Below are 16427 nucleotides of genomic sequence, written 5' to 3' on the forward strand. Positions count from 1 at the left end.
ACTAGAGGAAGGGGAAGCAGCCACCTCTGTAGTCTGAGTAGAAGTCCAGCAACTAGAGGAAGGGGAAGCAGCCACATCTGTGGATCTGAGTAGAAGCCCAGCAACTAGAGGAAGGGGAAGCAGCCACGTCTGTAGTCTGAGTAGAAGTCCAGCAACTAGAGGAAGGGGAAGCAGCCACATCTGTAGTCTGAGTAGAAGTCCAGCAACTAGAGGAAGGGGAAGCAGCCACATCTGTGGATCTGAGTAGAAGCCCAGCAACTAGAGGAAGGGGAAGCAGCCACGTCTGTAGTCTGAGTAGAAGTCCAGCAACTAGAGGAAGGGGAAGCAGCCACATCTGTAGTCTGAGTAGAAGTCCAGCAACTAGAGGAAGGGGAAGCAGCCACGTCTGTGGATCTGAGTAGAAGTCCAGCAACTAGAGGAAGGGGAAGCAGCCACGTCTGTAGTCTGAGTAGAAGTCCAGCAACTAGAGGAAGGGGAAGCAGCCACGTCTGTAGTCTGAGTAGAAGTCCAGCAACTAGAGGAAGGGGAAGCAGCCACGTCTGTGGATCTGAGTAGAAGTCCAGCAACTAGAGGAAGGGGAAGCAGCCACGTCTGTAGTCTGAGTAGAAGTCCAGCAACTAGAGGAAGGGGAAGCAGCCACATCTGTAGTCTGAGTAGAAGTCCAGCAACTAAAGGAAGGGGAAGCAGCCACGTCTGTAGTCTGAGTAGAAGTCCAGCAACTAGAGGAAGGGGAAGCAGCCACATCTGTAGTCTGAGTAGAAGTCCAGCAACTAAAGGAAGGGGAAGCAGCCACGTCTGTGGATCTGAGTAGAAGTCCAGCAACTAGAGGAAGGGGAAGCAGCCACGTCTGTAGTCTGAGTAGAAGTCCAGCAACTAGAGGAAGGGGAAGCAGCCACGTCTGTAGTCTGAGTAGCCCGCACCGGAGCATTGCAGATGTCCTCTTATCTACCGATATCTTAAACGTATCTCCTAATGAAAGGGCCGGAACGATGAGGAATCGGGAAGGAGGTTTGTAGGGATCTCTTCCTACAGCTGTAAACTGCCGATGTGGCCACTGGAACTGGTTCCTGTGGATCATTTTGCTCGTCTGTCCTGAAAATGGTATGGGTTTGGCTCACAATATTCTGCCCGGCTCTGCGGCTGCTCCCAGTGCTTGGCATCGGCTGCGATGCTCCTATCACATCAACAGCTCAGCAGCTAACCAGTGACCTTAGCGGCTCTGCCAGTGTAGACAGAACGCCTATGACACAACCACCGAACTCAATGATCAGCGGCCGCACTGTGCATGTGACGTCAGTGCCACAGCCAATGTCAGACACGGCGCGGAGACTCGTCGGTGGACCGGGGAAGGTGAATACAGCACGGTCTGTTATTTTGGTAATAAACTACAATGGGGGCAGAACAATATCTGAAAGGGGACAACCCCTTTAAATGAGTATGTCAAATGTCTAAAAAAAAAAAGCAACAATTTTTGTGAGCTTTGGGTGTACGTGTATTTTGTAAAAAGATTGCTCTAAGGTAAATCTAACTCATTTTGGGTTTTTTTTTTCCTTTAAATTTACTGAGAAGTTCGTGGTTGGTATCTGGCTAAGTGTAAAATCTAAATTTGCAGGCTTTTCTCCTTTTCCCCTCCTTAATGCAATTACGTTTTATGAAAGGGACTTATATTTATTTTAAGTTTTGGTTGAATTGTGTTTATTATTGCATCCTCATGTTTGTTGCTTTTTTTGTTATAACACATCTTCTCTTTACTTGAGCCGACCTGCAATACCACACATCGACTACAGTGGCGCTGTTTCAAAAAAATATATACCGTATTTTTTTGGATTATAAGACGCACTTTCCCTCCCAAAAATTTGGGAAGAAAGTGAGGGGTGCAATTTATAATCCAAATGTAGCTTACCGGGGGGTGGCAGGAGGCAGGGCAATGCTGCAGCGGTTGTGTATGGGCTGTGGCGGCTATGTTGGGGCTGTGGCGGCTGTTTTGGGGCTGAGGCAGCAGGGCTGCGGATGGTGGGGGGCTTCAAATAATGGCACCCGGAGACGGATGGAGCTCTCGGCTCAAGATCTAATCTGCGCATGTGCCGCCTCCGGCCCATTGATCGTCCAGCAGCGGACTTAAGGAAAATGGTGCCCGGAGGTTGTGTATGCGCAAATGAGATTTCGGCTTGTCATCGAGCTGAGAGCTCAATCTGCACAAGCACCGACTCCGGGTGCCATTTCTTTGAAGCCCTCACCGCTCGCAGCCTCAGCACAGCTGCCCCAACACCAGCACAGCCGCCAGCGCCGACAGTTTCTGGGATACCCATTGCACCGCCCGCAGCATCGTCCTGCTCCACCACCATCCCTGCCTCCTCTGACCCCACTCCACCACCACTGCCACCCCCCCTGGTAAGACACCACTGGACCCCCCTTTTTTCACAATTTTTTTCCCTCTAAATTTGAAGTGCGTCTTATAATCTGGTGTCTCTTATTAATCGAAAAATACGGTGTGTGTGTGTGTGTGTGTGTGTGTATATATATATTATTTTTTTATTTTTTTTTATGTTTTTGCTACATACTGTTGAATGTATTGTTACATGTTCTTTTATCGTGCATTCACATTTTTATGTTTTTGTTTTTCTCAAGGTGATGTGATGAACTTGCCGCCGTACCTTAGAATGGACTTTTTATTAAATCGCGGTGCTTCAGGAAATAGCAGAGACTTGGGTTTAGGGCAGGCTTGCTTGGAACCTCAGAAAAGCCGAACCTTGAAGCGACCCACAGTTTTGGAACCAATACCCATGGAAAACCCTTCAGCCCGCGAAGTACAGTCGTGGCAGCCCAGTGCGGGGGCGGCGGCGGCTGCACCGGTGCCTCCGCGAGAGGCCACAGAGCTTGGACAGGCGGCTAAAATAAGCAGTTCACAGGAATCACTGCTGGACTCCCGGGGGCACTTGAAAGGAAATAACCCTTACACAAAATCTTACACCTTGGTATAACAACAAGAAAAAATAAAAAAAAAAAAGCTTGTAAATACTAAACAGAAACAACAAAATGCAAATCAAAGCTACCTTTTTCTACTGAATTCCAACATTTATAATTTAAAGAAAAGAGAAAAAAAAAGATTGCCAAAAACATTGAAACTAAACATTTACAAAAACTGTGCAAAGACTTTCTTGTTTCTTCCTTTCTTTTTTTATTTTCCCTTTGGATCACCCTAGAAAAACTGTCATCTCGGATGTCAAACTCCTGAATGAATTTGGGTTCTTTTTTTTTGTTTAATTTACATTTGTACCAATTTTTTTTATTTATTTTTTTTTTGTACAATCTGGTGCATGAGAACATTTTACTTGAACGTCCCTAATTATACAAACTAAAGAGAATCCAGATGTATGGAGGGGGAAACAAATCAGTAACGTCATACAGGCTTTATTTTTTTGGTTTCATGGAATTCTATCAGAGCAGATTTTTTTTTTTTAATTTTTCATTTCAATTATCTTATTGGCTCGTTAAAAATTCCGTCTTTGAGAAATAAAAGGGTCTTTTGCCTTCTGCTGTGACGCCTGCTATAATTTGCCGGCTCAAGACGAATCTTTTTTTTTTTTAACTTCTTAAATACCGATAGGTAGAATATGCACTATACAAAGGCTTTAAAATAAGTTTCATTTTCCAAACTCACCCACTTGTCGAATATTGTTTTTGTTTTTTGGGGTTTTTTTTGGGGAGGAAGCAATTTTGGAATATTACCTCCTTTTTTATTTTATCAGGTGAAATTTCTAGGATCGTCTTTATGTAAAGTCAGGCATGTGATGAAGGGCTATCATCCAAACCGTAAGGGCTCTGATCCACATACTGTACACTCCCAACATGTAGCCAAATGACGGCAGAGTTACACATACTGGGCTCCTCTGCTATTCAATGGAAATTCAGCGACTTCATGGACACATATGGGTATAAAATTCCCAATGATAAACTAATAATTTTGTTCAATTTACCCCATAATGTAAAAAAAATAAATAAGAGAACACATTGTTAAAATGTAGGCCAGTTTCTAATCAAAACGCGTCAGCTAGTTCTCATTTTTTTTTAATATCTATGCTACTACTTTAATACATTTTTGCTGGATGAACTTTTTATAATCTCATTGTTACATTCACTTAAGATTATATTATCCTCACCTAGAATTGAGTCACAATTATTTTTTATCTTATTTATTTTTTATTTTTTTTTATTTATTTATTTATTTTTTTTTTAAAGGAAACTTGTCACCAGATTTGGCAACTATATGTTGCGGACACCACCAGTGAGCTCTTATATACAGCACTGTAGAATACTGTATATAAGGCGGCACTGTATAACATAAAAAAACACATAATACACACCTCGGGGACAGTCCAGTCCGATGGGTGTCGCTAGTCTCTAGTCCGGCGCCTCCTGTCTGCTGCAATCACCATCCTCCTTCTACCTAGCCCAGTGTGGATGACGCGTCTATGTCATACACACATGCTGGCATTATTGCGGTCCTGCGCAGGCATACTTTGATCTGTCCTGCTGAAGGCAGATCAAAATTCTGTTACGCGCAGGCGTGAGGAAAGGTTAAACAACGCCCGCGCATGCGCACTACAGTACTTTGATATGGCACATCAAAGTGTGACTGCACAGGATCTCAATGCCAGCCTCTCTGTGGATGATGTAGTCGTGTTATGCACACGGGCCTCAGAAGGATGACGGTGATCGCTGCAGAGAGGATAAACCGAACCATGGAGCAACGACACCCATCGGACCGGACCACTCCCTAGGTGAGTATTATAACGCTGTTTTTTATGTTCTACACAGCGGCCTGGGCTCTTATATACAGTATTCTGTGCCCACTGGTGGTGGCCGCAGCTTATAGTCGCCAAAGCTCGTGACAGGTTCCCTTTAATATTGCAGAAGATAATTTGATTAAATAAGTAAATTTAAATAAACTAAAATTAAATAAAAATAAGCCAATATTTATTTTGTATATTTTACAATTTTAAGATTCCTTTATTTTGACTATTTTTACCATTTTTTTCACATTTTACATTGCTTATTTGACTTTTTTATCCATTACAGTCAGTAATTTGATTAAATACATAAATCTCCACAATTTTAAAAGTAAAAAAATAATTAAATAAAAGTAACTAAGATTTTTTTTTTTTACTTTTTTTTTTACTTTTTATTCTTAAAACTTATCACAACTTACAATACTTTGCTGACTCAAAACACGTCAAGAACTTTTCATTGGTTAATGGAATCACAATAAAGAATTTTTGCTGGTTTGAAAAACTTTTTATCATCTCATTGTTACATCCCATTAGATTTGTATTACGCTCACCTAGAATTGATTTTTCTTTTTACCTTTTTTTTGTAATTTTGCAGAAGATAATTTGAATAAATAAAGTAAAGTAATGAAGTAAATTTAAATAAAGTAATTAAATAAAAAGAAGCAAAAATTAGTTTATTTTGTATATTTTACCATTTTTTTCACGGCTTACATTTCTTATCGGACTTATTTTTTTTCTCCTTTTAATTCATCAGTTAATAATTTGAATAAATAAGTACATTTTGACAATTATAAAAATAATGAAATAAAAGTAGCTAAATTTTTTAAATTTTTTTTTACAATGTTTTTCCTTTTAATTTTTAAAACTTATCACGTCTTACATCACTTAGCTGACTTGTTTTTCATCCATGGTGTCGGGATAGACTATACTAAGCAGATTACTTAAAGGGGTATTCTCATCTGCAAGACCCTATTCTAATATGTAGCAGGTGTAATAATAAGAATAGTTCACCTGAATAATTACCATATTTTTCATTTTATAAGATGCACTGGATTATAAGACGCACCCCAAATTTAGAGGAAAAAAAACGTAAAAAAAAATTTGGGGTCCGTCTTATCCGGTGGTGTCTTACCACGGGGCGGTAGTGGTGGTGGAGCGAGGTCACGGGAAGGGCAGTGCTGGAGTAGGATGATGCTGCAGGCGGTGCGGCGGCTGTCCTGGATGCTGCGGGCACTGTGAGGCAGGAGGAGCATCCAGAAACTGTTGGCTGTGTGGGCTTCAAAGAAATGGCGCTCAGAGTCGGCGCATGTACAGATTAAGCTATTTGCTCGATGACGAGCCAAGATCTCATCTGCGCACGATCCACTTCCGGGTGCCATTTTCCTTAAATCCGTTGCTGGGAGAGCAATGGACCAGAGGCGTTGTGTGCGCAAATAGAGCTCAATCTCCGCACACGCCGACTAACAGGCGCCATTATTTGAAGCTTGCACTGCTGACGTTTTCCGAAATGGACCCTGGTTTACCCCCTGCAGCGAGCACAGCCCGACATCAGCATCACCCACAGAACAGCGCATAGCCCTCAGCATCGACCCTGCCTCATGTGACCTCTCTCCACCATCCCCCGGTAAGATTATAAGATGCATCACCATTTTTCCTCCCAAAGTTTTGGGAGGAAAAGTGCGTTCCATGTGCAGGGCACTGAAGTAATGTCGGCATCCATGGTTACGACCACTCATATAGTGAGAGTTAATTACTCATGGTCATAAACAGGGACACCTAAGCTACTGCAAAGCCCTGCACATAAGGTAAGCGACATAGCTTATCAGGAGAACTATACTACATTTCTAATTAAAGATATTTGTTCATATTATTATGGGAATAATGGCTGGGAATAACCCTTTAAAGATGGGAATAACCCTTTAAGGATTTTTTGGTGGACCTAGGTCTTTTTTTTTTACGTAACAAGACTGCCTCAATTTGAAGATGATAGTGGACAAAATCTATTTCTTATGGAAAGATTTAGTAAACAAAAAACTTCCAATTATCAATTGAATCCGTTCACTGTTGTCCGGTTGAATTTCCATTGAATTGAGTCACAAAATATTGCCTTTAAAAAATGTAATATACAAATCAGAGTCATTTTCATATATTTTCACACAAAAACAATTGTCTCGTCACTTTTTGTATAATTATCACTTTTTTTTTATACTTTTTACCAAACACTTCACAATTCAGGAGCCCTATTTCAGGTGGTAGTCTTAGGCAGAGTTTACATCGGAGATTTTTGGGAGGGACTGAATTGGCCAAATGTGCAATATTAGTGAAAAATTATTTTATAAAAAATGTAAATCTCCCTTTTACAAATTTCTTTTTTGGCTGTTATTCTAGCCAAACTTTTTTCATAGTCAGATCATACGCTGGTTGTGGGGTTTTTTTGTGAGAAATAAAAAAATCTCGCTCTTCTTTGTACGTTACTCCTGGGGTTCTTGAATCATCGTGCCATCGACTTGTCTGAACCTAAAGAGTTTTTTTTCTGCCTCCGGGTAACTTTTTGGCCATTATTAAAAAACAATTTTGGTCCGATGATAAACGCACAACCCTAACTATATACTCTTCACTTTTTTAGATATACAGTATTTGGGCTATTTTGAAAGCAATGAATAGCAGCTTTGGTTAGTTAGTGAAAAATTAAATCCATACCTGACCTTACATTTGTAATATTGGACAGAAGCAAACAAACAAATGGTAGCCATTTTAATATTTTCTGTTTTATTTGCATTTTTCGTATATTTTTTTTTATATTTTATTTTATAAAAGTATCATTGCTTTCAAACATAAGTCCTTTAACTATAGAATAAAAAATAGGCCAATAAAATCTATCTTACACAAAAAATGTTTTTATCTAATTTTTTAAAGTAATTTAAAAAATTTACATAATTATTTATTTTATTTTCTTACAAGTATATATGTTTCAGGCCATGTTTGCAGATAAAACATTACATTTTTTAATATTTTTTAAAAATTTACATACTGTATACTTATATGGTGCAACACAAATTAGGTTGTTGGAAGAAAAAAAATATATAGAGGAGATATTGTACTTTTACATATGGCGGCGCAACCTGAAACATCAGTTCTGGCGTCTGAGATAATGACTGTGAACATTTTTGATCTTACGGTATCGATGAGTGGATATATATTTTTGTAACAGAGTAGATGTCTTCTTTTTATATTTTGTCTGATAACGTACTTTGTGTTGAAATGCGGTTTATCTGTGGGATTGTACAGTGTTTGTAAACTTTCTGGATTGTCTCCATTTCAAAAACATAAAATACAAATTGTCTATTATTTTCTTTTTTTAGGAAACATTTTTAATTTTTAGAAAAAATAAAAATCTATAATATACACTCTGGGTTTTTTTAGGAACGTAAGGGAGAGATTTCATAACCTTTTTTTGGTTTTTACATATCACTATTTGGCTGTTGGTTAAAGTGGATTAAAATTGGGTTAAAACTTTTACCTCCAATTTGTCAAAATGTATAAAATAATAGTAACATTTAAAAAAAAAATTACGGTTAAGTTGCTAAAAAAATACTTTAATATCTAGAAAACAAATGACAGTTAAATTGCTAAAGAAACCACTGCAATATTTATTTTGTTCCATTTTTTTTTTTACTGAACTTTTTATTTTACAAAACCAATCCTGATCAAAATACATTCTCTGAACAATACCGCACAATGTCGTATATATACCCTAAATGACGTTGAAATAACAAATGTTAGAAGTAAAACTTACGGTCTCAATTCAACAAAGATTTTCCTTAGGCATAAAAATCTTTGAAAATTCGCAAAATTTTGGCTCAATTCGAGTTGCTAAGGTTTTGTTGCGTTTCGAAAAAGTGGACAAAACTGGAGTAGCTACCGGAACTCGGCAAATTTATGACGAACATTCGCACGTGACTCGTCCAATGCTCCTGATTTGTTAAGGCGTGTGTGCGTCTTTATGAATCAGGAGCGTCTGACTCCAAGCCTTGTCCTCATCCTCCTCATCCATACCGGCATGAACAATGTCTTGATGAATTGGAGCCTTTTCTATGTACACCAAAAATGTTGACAAGAATCCAAAAAAAAATGTAATTCTCAAAAGTCCCACTGGGACTTTAAATGTAATACTGTTTTGCATTTCCTGTATTTTGTTGTGCTCACCAGTAGAGATGAGTGAATTTGACGAAATTTGTTTCACCGGATTCACGTGAATAAATTCGACATAAATCCAATTTCCCAGCAAAATTCAACACCTATCAAATTGTTGGTAAAAGCCATTAATTATGCTCTGAGGTCTTTCCACACTGCATATCATAATAAACAAGGGGTTAAACTATATATAGTTTCCAAGCCCCTCACTTGTCTTGACGCGGCAGTTCCCTGCCCAGTCTTTCGCTGGTTTGCTTCCTCCTTCCGTCTCCAGTCTTCCATCTTCAGCCTTCTTCACTTTTTAATGCTAAAGCAGACCTCACGCAAAGCCTTGACATCACTTAATTTCTAACCCACAACAGAGACGCTGAAGAGGGAAGACAATAGAGAACACCGGAACTGATGGGTAGAAGTAAACAGGCGGAGGTGGGAGCTGTGGTGCCAAAATAGGGGATGGATGAGGTTTAACTTTTTTTTATCTTTTACCCATTTCACAGCCCTAAAAAATTCAATCAGAACAGCAGTCAGTAAATCAGATTGCAAATGTATCCAATCGCAAAAAAATTTGGAATCTTCAGAATTCAAAAGCTTTGTGAGATTTACAGCAAATTTAATAAGATTTGAATTGATTCGCTCATCTCTACTTTACAGTTTCTGTTTCTACTCAGAGGTTCAAATCAGTCATTTGGCTCTTTTTGGATATGGTGTAAAGAAGGAACCAATGAGACAATTTGAAACTTGGGGAAAACCTCACTGGGCCGACACCTAAAATTTAGAGAAAAAAGTGAAATATCAGAACCAAATATAATTTTATTTAATTAAAAAACATTTTTAATTGATATATACATTTTTACTTTCTGGTCTTTTTTCTATGGTTTTCCTTTTACTTTTTGTTTGTACAATCAATTAGAGGGAAAAAAGTAAGAAAATTTTGGAACCTCTAATGACTTAAAACGTTGTCCTATGTTTACAGAGTAAAATCTTTCGTACCTTGAGCTGTCAGCAACATGTGTAAAGTGAACCATACACTAGAGAGTTCAGGCGACCATTCCCCATTCTGTGAAGGTTGTCATCCTGGATGACAATGCAGTCAGTTATCAGTTTCAGTCTGTGACCTGGGTCCATTTGGGTCAAGCATCTCTACTCTTAGTTATGGGGTCAGTAGTAGCAGTCTCATCATTTTATGTCAACGACTGTACCCAACCATCCTCTCTCCATTTTCTTTGCTCATTTACATCACCATGGCACAAAATATTCCCTTTTTGGCCGCCTGGGATCTCTAGTGTTTGGTCAACTTCTGGTTGGGTTCACATTGTTACCTTTAAATGTATTTGTATGTTCAATCGCAACTGTAATTACGATGGAATATTTAAGGGACCAGGGTCAATTTTGTTTTACAAAACTTAATTCAACTAATTTTTTTTTTACAAAACTTCTAATATTTGTCAATTAATGATGGTACGAATATTCAACCCTCAAGGTCAGATTGGTGTAAAATGTTGTCATCCCCCATTATATGGTTAGGTTATACCCAGTAAGGTTAAAGGTCATCACAGAGTGCCGCGACACAACCGGATCTCTCCCATTATGTTTCCCCATTGTTTAAACCTCACTATGCACTATGCCTTTATATTTTATTACATGACGGTAATGTAATATGACATAAATATCAGCCATTTTATTACATTCTTAGATCTCCTACTAATTTTCACTGTGTGATTGGGAAATAGGTATTAGATGGGGGACAGGACGTGTCAGTTGTGGAATTTTTAATATCTGCTTTAAGTCTCAAGTCCAATAATTCACTGATTCACTATAACTCGTGCCCATCTTTGCCTCAGTTTTCCAATTCTAATTAAGTTAATAATTAAAAGAGAAATTCTCACTTGCGAAAGGTGTGATGACTTTTTATTTGTGTGGTTCATCGCTTCCTTTTGTGAAATAAAAACAGAAAAATAAATTAAAAAGATGGAACCAATGTAAGAATGATAGATTTATGTTTTTATATATATATATAAATAAATATATAATATATATATATATATATATATATATATATATATATATATATATATAGAGAGAGAGAGACAAAATGGATTGGAGATGGAGAGACAGAAATTAGATAGATATACACATACACACAGGGACAACATTGTTGGTCCCTAAAATAACTTTAAACTGAAAAAATAATTTACAAATTAAATTTTACTGAATGACAATTTGACATTTCTTTTGAATTTTGGTTAAACAGAAACATTAAAAAAACCAAACAATCTAATGACAATGGCTTGGACAAAAATAATCATAACTCTAAAGAAAATTAAAATAATTTCACCATAGGGACATATGAAACTCAGGTCTGTCCTATAATAAGCATAACAGGTGTCTACAAACTTATAATCAGTCAGTACCTGTTTAAAGTGTGAAAAGTAGTCACCGTGCTGTTTGGTATCATGGGGTGTACCGCACTGAACAGGGAGCAAAGAAAACTAAGGAGAGAGTTGTCTCAGGAGATTACAAAGAAAATTAGAGACACATATCTTAGAGGTAAAGGGTAAAGAAGAAAATTGATGACAAATTCAAGACAGATAATCCAAATGATAACAAAGATCCAGAACGACTTCAAAAGAGATTGGAGGTGAGTTCCAAGGTCAAGGTCCAACAGTGTAAAATCGCACTGTCCATCGCTGCCTTGGCCAAAGTAGATTTCATGGAAGACGACCTAGGACGAAACCACATAAAAAAAGCAAACTGTAAAAAAGTGAGGATTTGTGAGAATTTGGCAAAGTGAGAATTTGCCAAAATGCATGTTGACAAGCCACAAAGCTTCTGGGAGGAAGCCCTCTGGACAGAGGAGTAAAAACTGGAGCTTTTTGGCGTGACATCAGCTCTATATTCATACCTGCAAAAAATGAAGAAAAGAACATTGTACCTATAATGACACATAGAGGAGGCTCAGTTATGTTCTGGGGTGGCTTTACTTCATCTGGCAGAAAGGATCTTAAATATGTGCAGAGAGAAATGACGCTCTCTGTGTATCTCCGAGTTCAATAGTTGAGGGTGAGTTGGAGGGTTAATCACTCATCTGACCAGGTTGTGGATGGCACAACTAGTGAAAGAGTGATGTATAATCCAATCATAGCAGCTGCTCCGGCTGCTGTACTCTCACCAAATGGAGAGAAGACATACCACCTAGCACCTAGTAAAGGAGAGAAGAGTGCAGTGGACCGTATTTCAGAGGCAGCACCTGTGATTCACTGTATTCTCCTCTCCTTTACATCTGTGCAATGAAATCTGAAGACTGTCAAGGCATTCTGAAGTCAAATATGCTGCCGAGTGTGAGAAAGCTCGGGCTGAGTGACAAGTCATGGCTCCTCCGATAGGATAATGATCCAAAACACAACTAAAAACATCTAAGAATGGCAAAGAGCAAAGTATTGGATTCTTCTAAAGTGGCTTGAGCCCTGATCTAAGCCTTCGGAGGTGCCGAAACCTGCAGTTTGGAGAAAATGCCTTACACCTGAGAGACAAAGCCATCTGGTCACAAATAGTAGGCCAAAATACCTGTGGACAGGAGCAGTAACCACAATGAGAGTTAGAGAAATTGCAGTTACTTCCTCAAAAGTTTGTTGTTATGCGCACTGAAGTGCACACATGGAATATATAGTAAATTATGGTCTAACTTAAAGCTACTGATGGGCGAACCCGAACTATAAAGTTTGGGGACCATACAGAATACCTACTGTCCGAAAAAAAGGAAAAAAAAAAGGGAATAAAGCAGGACCGTTATATTTACCGACCTACCCTGCAGTTCTAACACTGCTTCCAGGTCTGCTCATTACATCTCATGCATATTCACTGCTTCCCGTCCACCGTCAGTGCCGGTGTCTGTGATTGGTTGGAATCCCACTCTGTCTGCGTCCCTACAGTGGTGTAAAAATACATAGATGTAAAAACTGGCTACCCAGCACAGATAAATCAGGCAGCTACAGGATGCAACCCTCAGCCTTGTGCTCTTGACTGTATCAAAATAAGAGGGCCCCTATGCCTCTGTTTTTAATAATTAATTTAATAATAATAATAATTTAAATAAATAATTTTAAAAAAACGGCTTGCAGTTTCCTCCAATCTTCATACTTAGCCAAGATAAAGCTGACAGCTGTGGGCTGGTATTCTCAGGCTCAAGAGACCCACAAGCCTAAAAATAGCAGCCTGCAGCCGCCCAGAATTGTCGCATCTAATGGATCCCGGCACTTTACCCAGCTCATCCCGATTGCCCTGTTGTGGTGGCAATTGGGGTAATATAAGGGGTTAATGACAGCTCACAGCTGTCACTAAGCCCTAGATTAGAATTGGTAGGGTCTATGAGACCCCTCATTACTCTTCCTGTGAAAAGGGGAAAAGGAATAAATACACCAAAAAAATCCTTTATTTGAAATAAAATACAAAAAATTCTCCCTTTCTCCAGTTTATAAACCCACCAAACACCCAGGTCCGACGAAATCCACAAGAGGTGACACAACGATCCAGGCTCTCCTGCATACTGAAGTCACACCACGCTGGCACATTATATAACATGACCGCCCGATGCAGCTTCAGGCAGACACTGACTGAGCTGCAGCTGTGAACAGTGATGCTGAGTTTACCTGTGATTACAGTTGGAGGTTCCCACGGAACCCTACTTGTGACCGCAGGTAAACTCACCTCAGGTGAACTGATTGAACTCAGTGACTTAACGTCAGGTGACCTGAATTTAATCAGACCTACATCTCCTGGCAGAAAACTGCGGTGTTTTGACAAGAGATGCAGATTTGGTGCTGAAATTTAAACACCAAATCCCTACACCAAATCTGCATCTTTTGGCAAAAAAAAAAATCATCAAAACGCAATGTGGTTTTGTGGTATTGATGCTTTTTTTTGCCAGAAGATGCAGATTTGGTGCAGGAATTTGGTGTATAAATTTCAGCACCAAATCTGTGTCTCTTGGCAAAAAAAAATGCACAAAAACAGTTGACACTGTTTTGGTGCGGTTGTCTGCCAGGAAATGCAAATTTGGTACTGAAATGTCGCACCGCATTTATGCATCAATTTGCATCTCTTGGCAGCAGAAAACTGCACCGAAACAGCATATAATCCATTTTTTATGCAGGTGGAGGGGGGGTTGCCAAGAGATGCAGATTTGGTGCTGAAAGTTATACTCCAAATTTCTGGACCAAATCTGCATCTCCCAGCAAAATTAAAAAAAAAAGAAATCGCATCAAAACCGCATAGCATTTTGTCAGTTCACCTGAGGTGAGTTTAGCTATAGTCACAGGTAGGGTACCATCGGAACCTCCAGCTGTGACTGCACGTAAACTCAGTAACATCACAGCTGCAGCTCAGTCAGTGCGTGCCTGAAGCCACAGTGAACTCATGTTCTGTAGTGTCCCTGCGCTCTGCGACTTCAGGAAGTAGCAGAGCCGGGATCGTTGTGGGACCTCGTGTGCATTACATTGGAACTGGGTGTTTGGTGGGTTAATAAATTAGAGAAAGAGTGTGTTTATTTGTTTGTTTTTTTTAATTTCAAATTAAGATTTTTTTCGGTGTTTGTGTTTATTTCTTTGCAGCTACAGGATTAGTAATGGGGGTCTCATAGACCCTCCCCATTAGTAATCTAGGATTTAGTGGCAGCTGTGAGCTGTCGTTAACTCCTTATATTACCCCGATTGCCACCGCACAAAGGCAATCGGGATGAGCTGGGTAATGTGCTGGCATTTTCACATGTAATAGATGCGACAATTCTGGGCAACTGTGGACTGATATTTTTATGCTGATGGGGGCCAATAACCATGGGCCTCTCCAGCCTGAGAATGCCAGCGCCCAGCTGTCGGCTTCATCTTGTCTGGGTATCAAAATTAAGGGGGACTGTACACCGTTTTTTTAAATTATTTAAAAAATTTATTTTTTAATAAAAGCCCCATAGGGTCCCTCTTATTTTGATGCACAGCCAAGATAAGCACGTGGCTGGGGTATCACAAAATACCGTAGACCCAACGCCAATTATTCAATTTATTTTTAGGGACGCAGACAGTGTGCGTGATGCCAACCAATCACAGATGTTGTCACACAGGGTTGGGGCGCGGTCTGACTGCAACCAATCACAGATGCTGGGCACTGACTGTGGTCCGGGAAGCAGTGAATATGTATGAGAGTTAATGAGCAGACCCCGAAGCAGTGTGACAGCCGTGCAGGAGACTCGGTAAGTACAGTATAACCGTCCTGCTCTAATACACATAGCCCTTTTTACCTCCATTTTACAGCACAATGTTCAGGTTACCTTATTTGGGTTTCGGTGTCCGGGCAGATGTTCAGGTTAAAGTCCGGCCGTACCCTCAGAACCCGAACATCTGTGGGTTCTATACTGACAACTGCTACACCTGACCTGCCCAGTTCTTTTACAGACTAGCAGTCCCTAAAGGCTCCTGTGCAGACAAACAACCCTAACTGGTTTACTCAGATGACCACTAGGACTTTTGCTTCCTAAGCGGCCTAAGGTTCCATGTACCTCCTAAAAAATCCGACGGAAGGTGCAGAGTGAAATAAGGCAAACCGAAAGTTATAACCTACCAGGCAAAACACAATACAAACAGATTAGTCACATAGTTACACCTGCCGGGTGAGGGGGCAGACTGAATTACAACATTGGAAACACTTGTTGGCAGAAAATCAATGAACACACAAACAAAGTGTTCAGAACCAGGACAGCAATCAAACTGGACTGTGGCTCAGTGACGAGGGAAACAGCTCACAGCACAGGAGGCTGCTGGATCAGATCCGAGGCATGATACTGGTGCAAGAAAATATAAAGTTATGGGAACCATCATTTTTGTCCAGGCTAGTTTCATTACGCGTGTTCATTTTTTTTTGTATTTCTTCTATTGAACCAAAATTCAACAGCAGAGTCTGATTCTCAGTTTATATTCAGTAAATTTACATTTAAAATTACTTTTGTTATTTAGGGACCAGTGTGGCTTCGTGTGTAGATAATAGATATGAGATATATAATGAATATGAGATGGGTAGATTATAGATAGATTATGATGAATATTGTAAATTTAATAGGAAGCAAAATTAGTTCTCTGGGTCTTTAGAGTGTGAGATGAAACCGGAGGATCCAGAGGAAACCTTGGAGTCAGTGTATTCTACATTGGACAAAACTAAGTATCTAACCGTCCTTGTTCTGGTGTTTAAATGTTCCAATCAGGACTACATATATGCTATGGAGAGAATACATGCTCTACATGATTAACCCCTTAATAGCTTGCGGTGTATATTTTCATCACAGGTCGCATGCATGATCCATATAGTGGGCTCCATACACTTCAGGTGCCAGCTGTGTCATACATTTGGCATCTTCAACTTTATAGGTATGTGCACATGCTAAGTATTTTCAGAGTGCTGGAG

At 39.5% G+C, this 16427-nt stretch overlaps 1 protein-coding gene across 2 annotated transcripts in view; it reads left to right on the forward strand.

Annotated features, from left to right (window-relative positions):
• The window catches only part of DSCAM (DS cell adhesion molecule), a 656562-nt gene extending 645699 nt beyond the window's left edge, over positions 1–10863 (forward strand). For both annotated transcript variants that reach the window (XM_075334961.1, XM_075334962.1), the window contains exon 33: positions 2629–10863. In XM_075334961.1, coding sequence (XP_075191076.1) covers positions 2629–2981 — 353 coding nt within the window. In that variant the 3' untranslated portion in view covers positions 2982–10863. The remainder of the gene's footprint in view (positions 1–2628) is intronic.
• The last annotated feature ends 5564 nt before the right edge of the window (positions 10864–16427 follow it).

Source organism: Anomaloglossus baeobatrachus, chromosome 2 (genome assembly GCF_048569485.1).
Source record: "Anomaloglossus baeobatrachus isolate aAnoBae1 chromosome 2, aAnoBae1.hap1, whole genome shotgun sequence".
Taxonomy (NCBI): Eukaryota; Metazoa; Chordata; class Amphibia; order Anura; family Aromobatidae; genus Anomaloglossus; species Anomaloglossus baeobatrachus.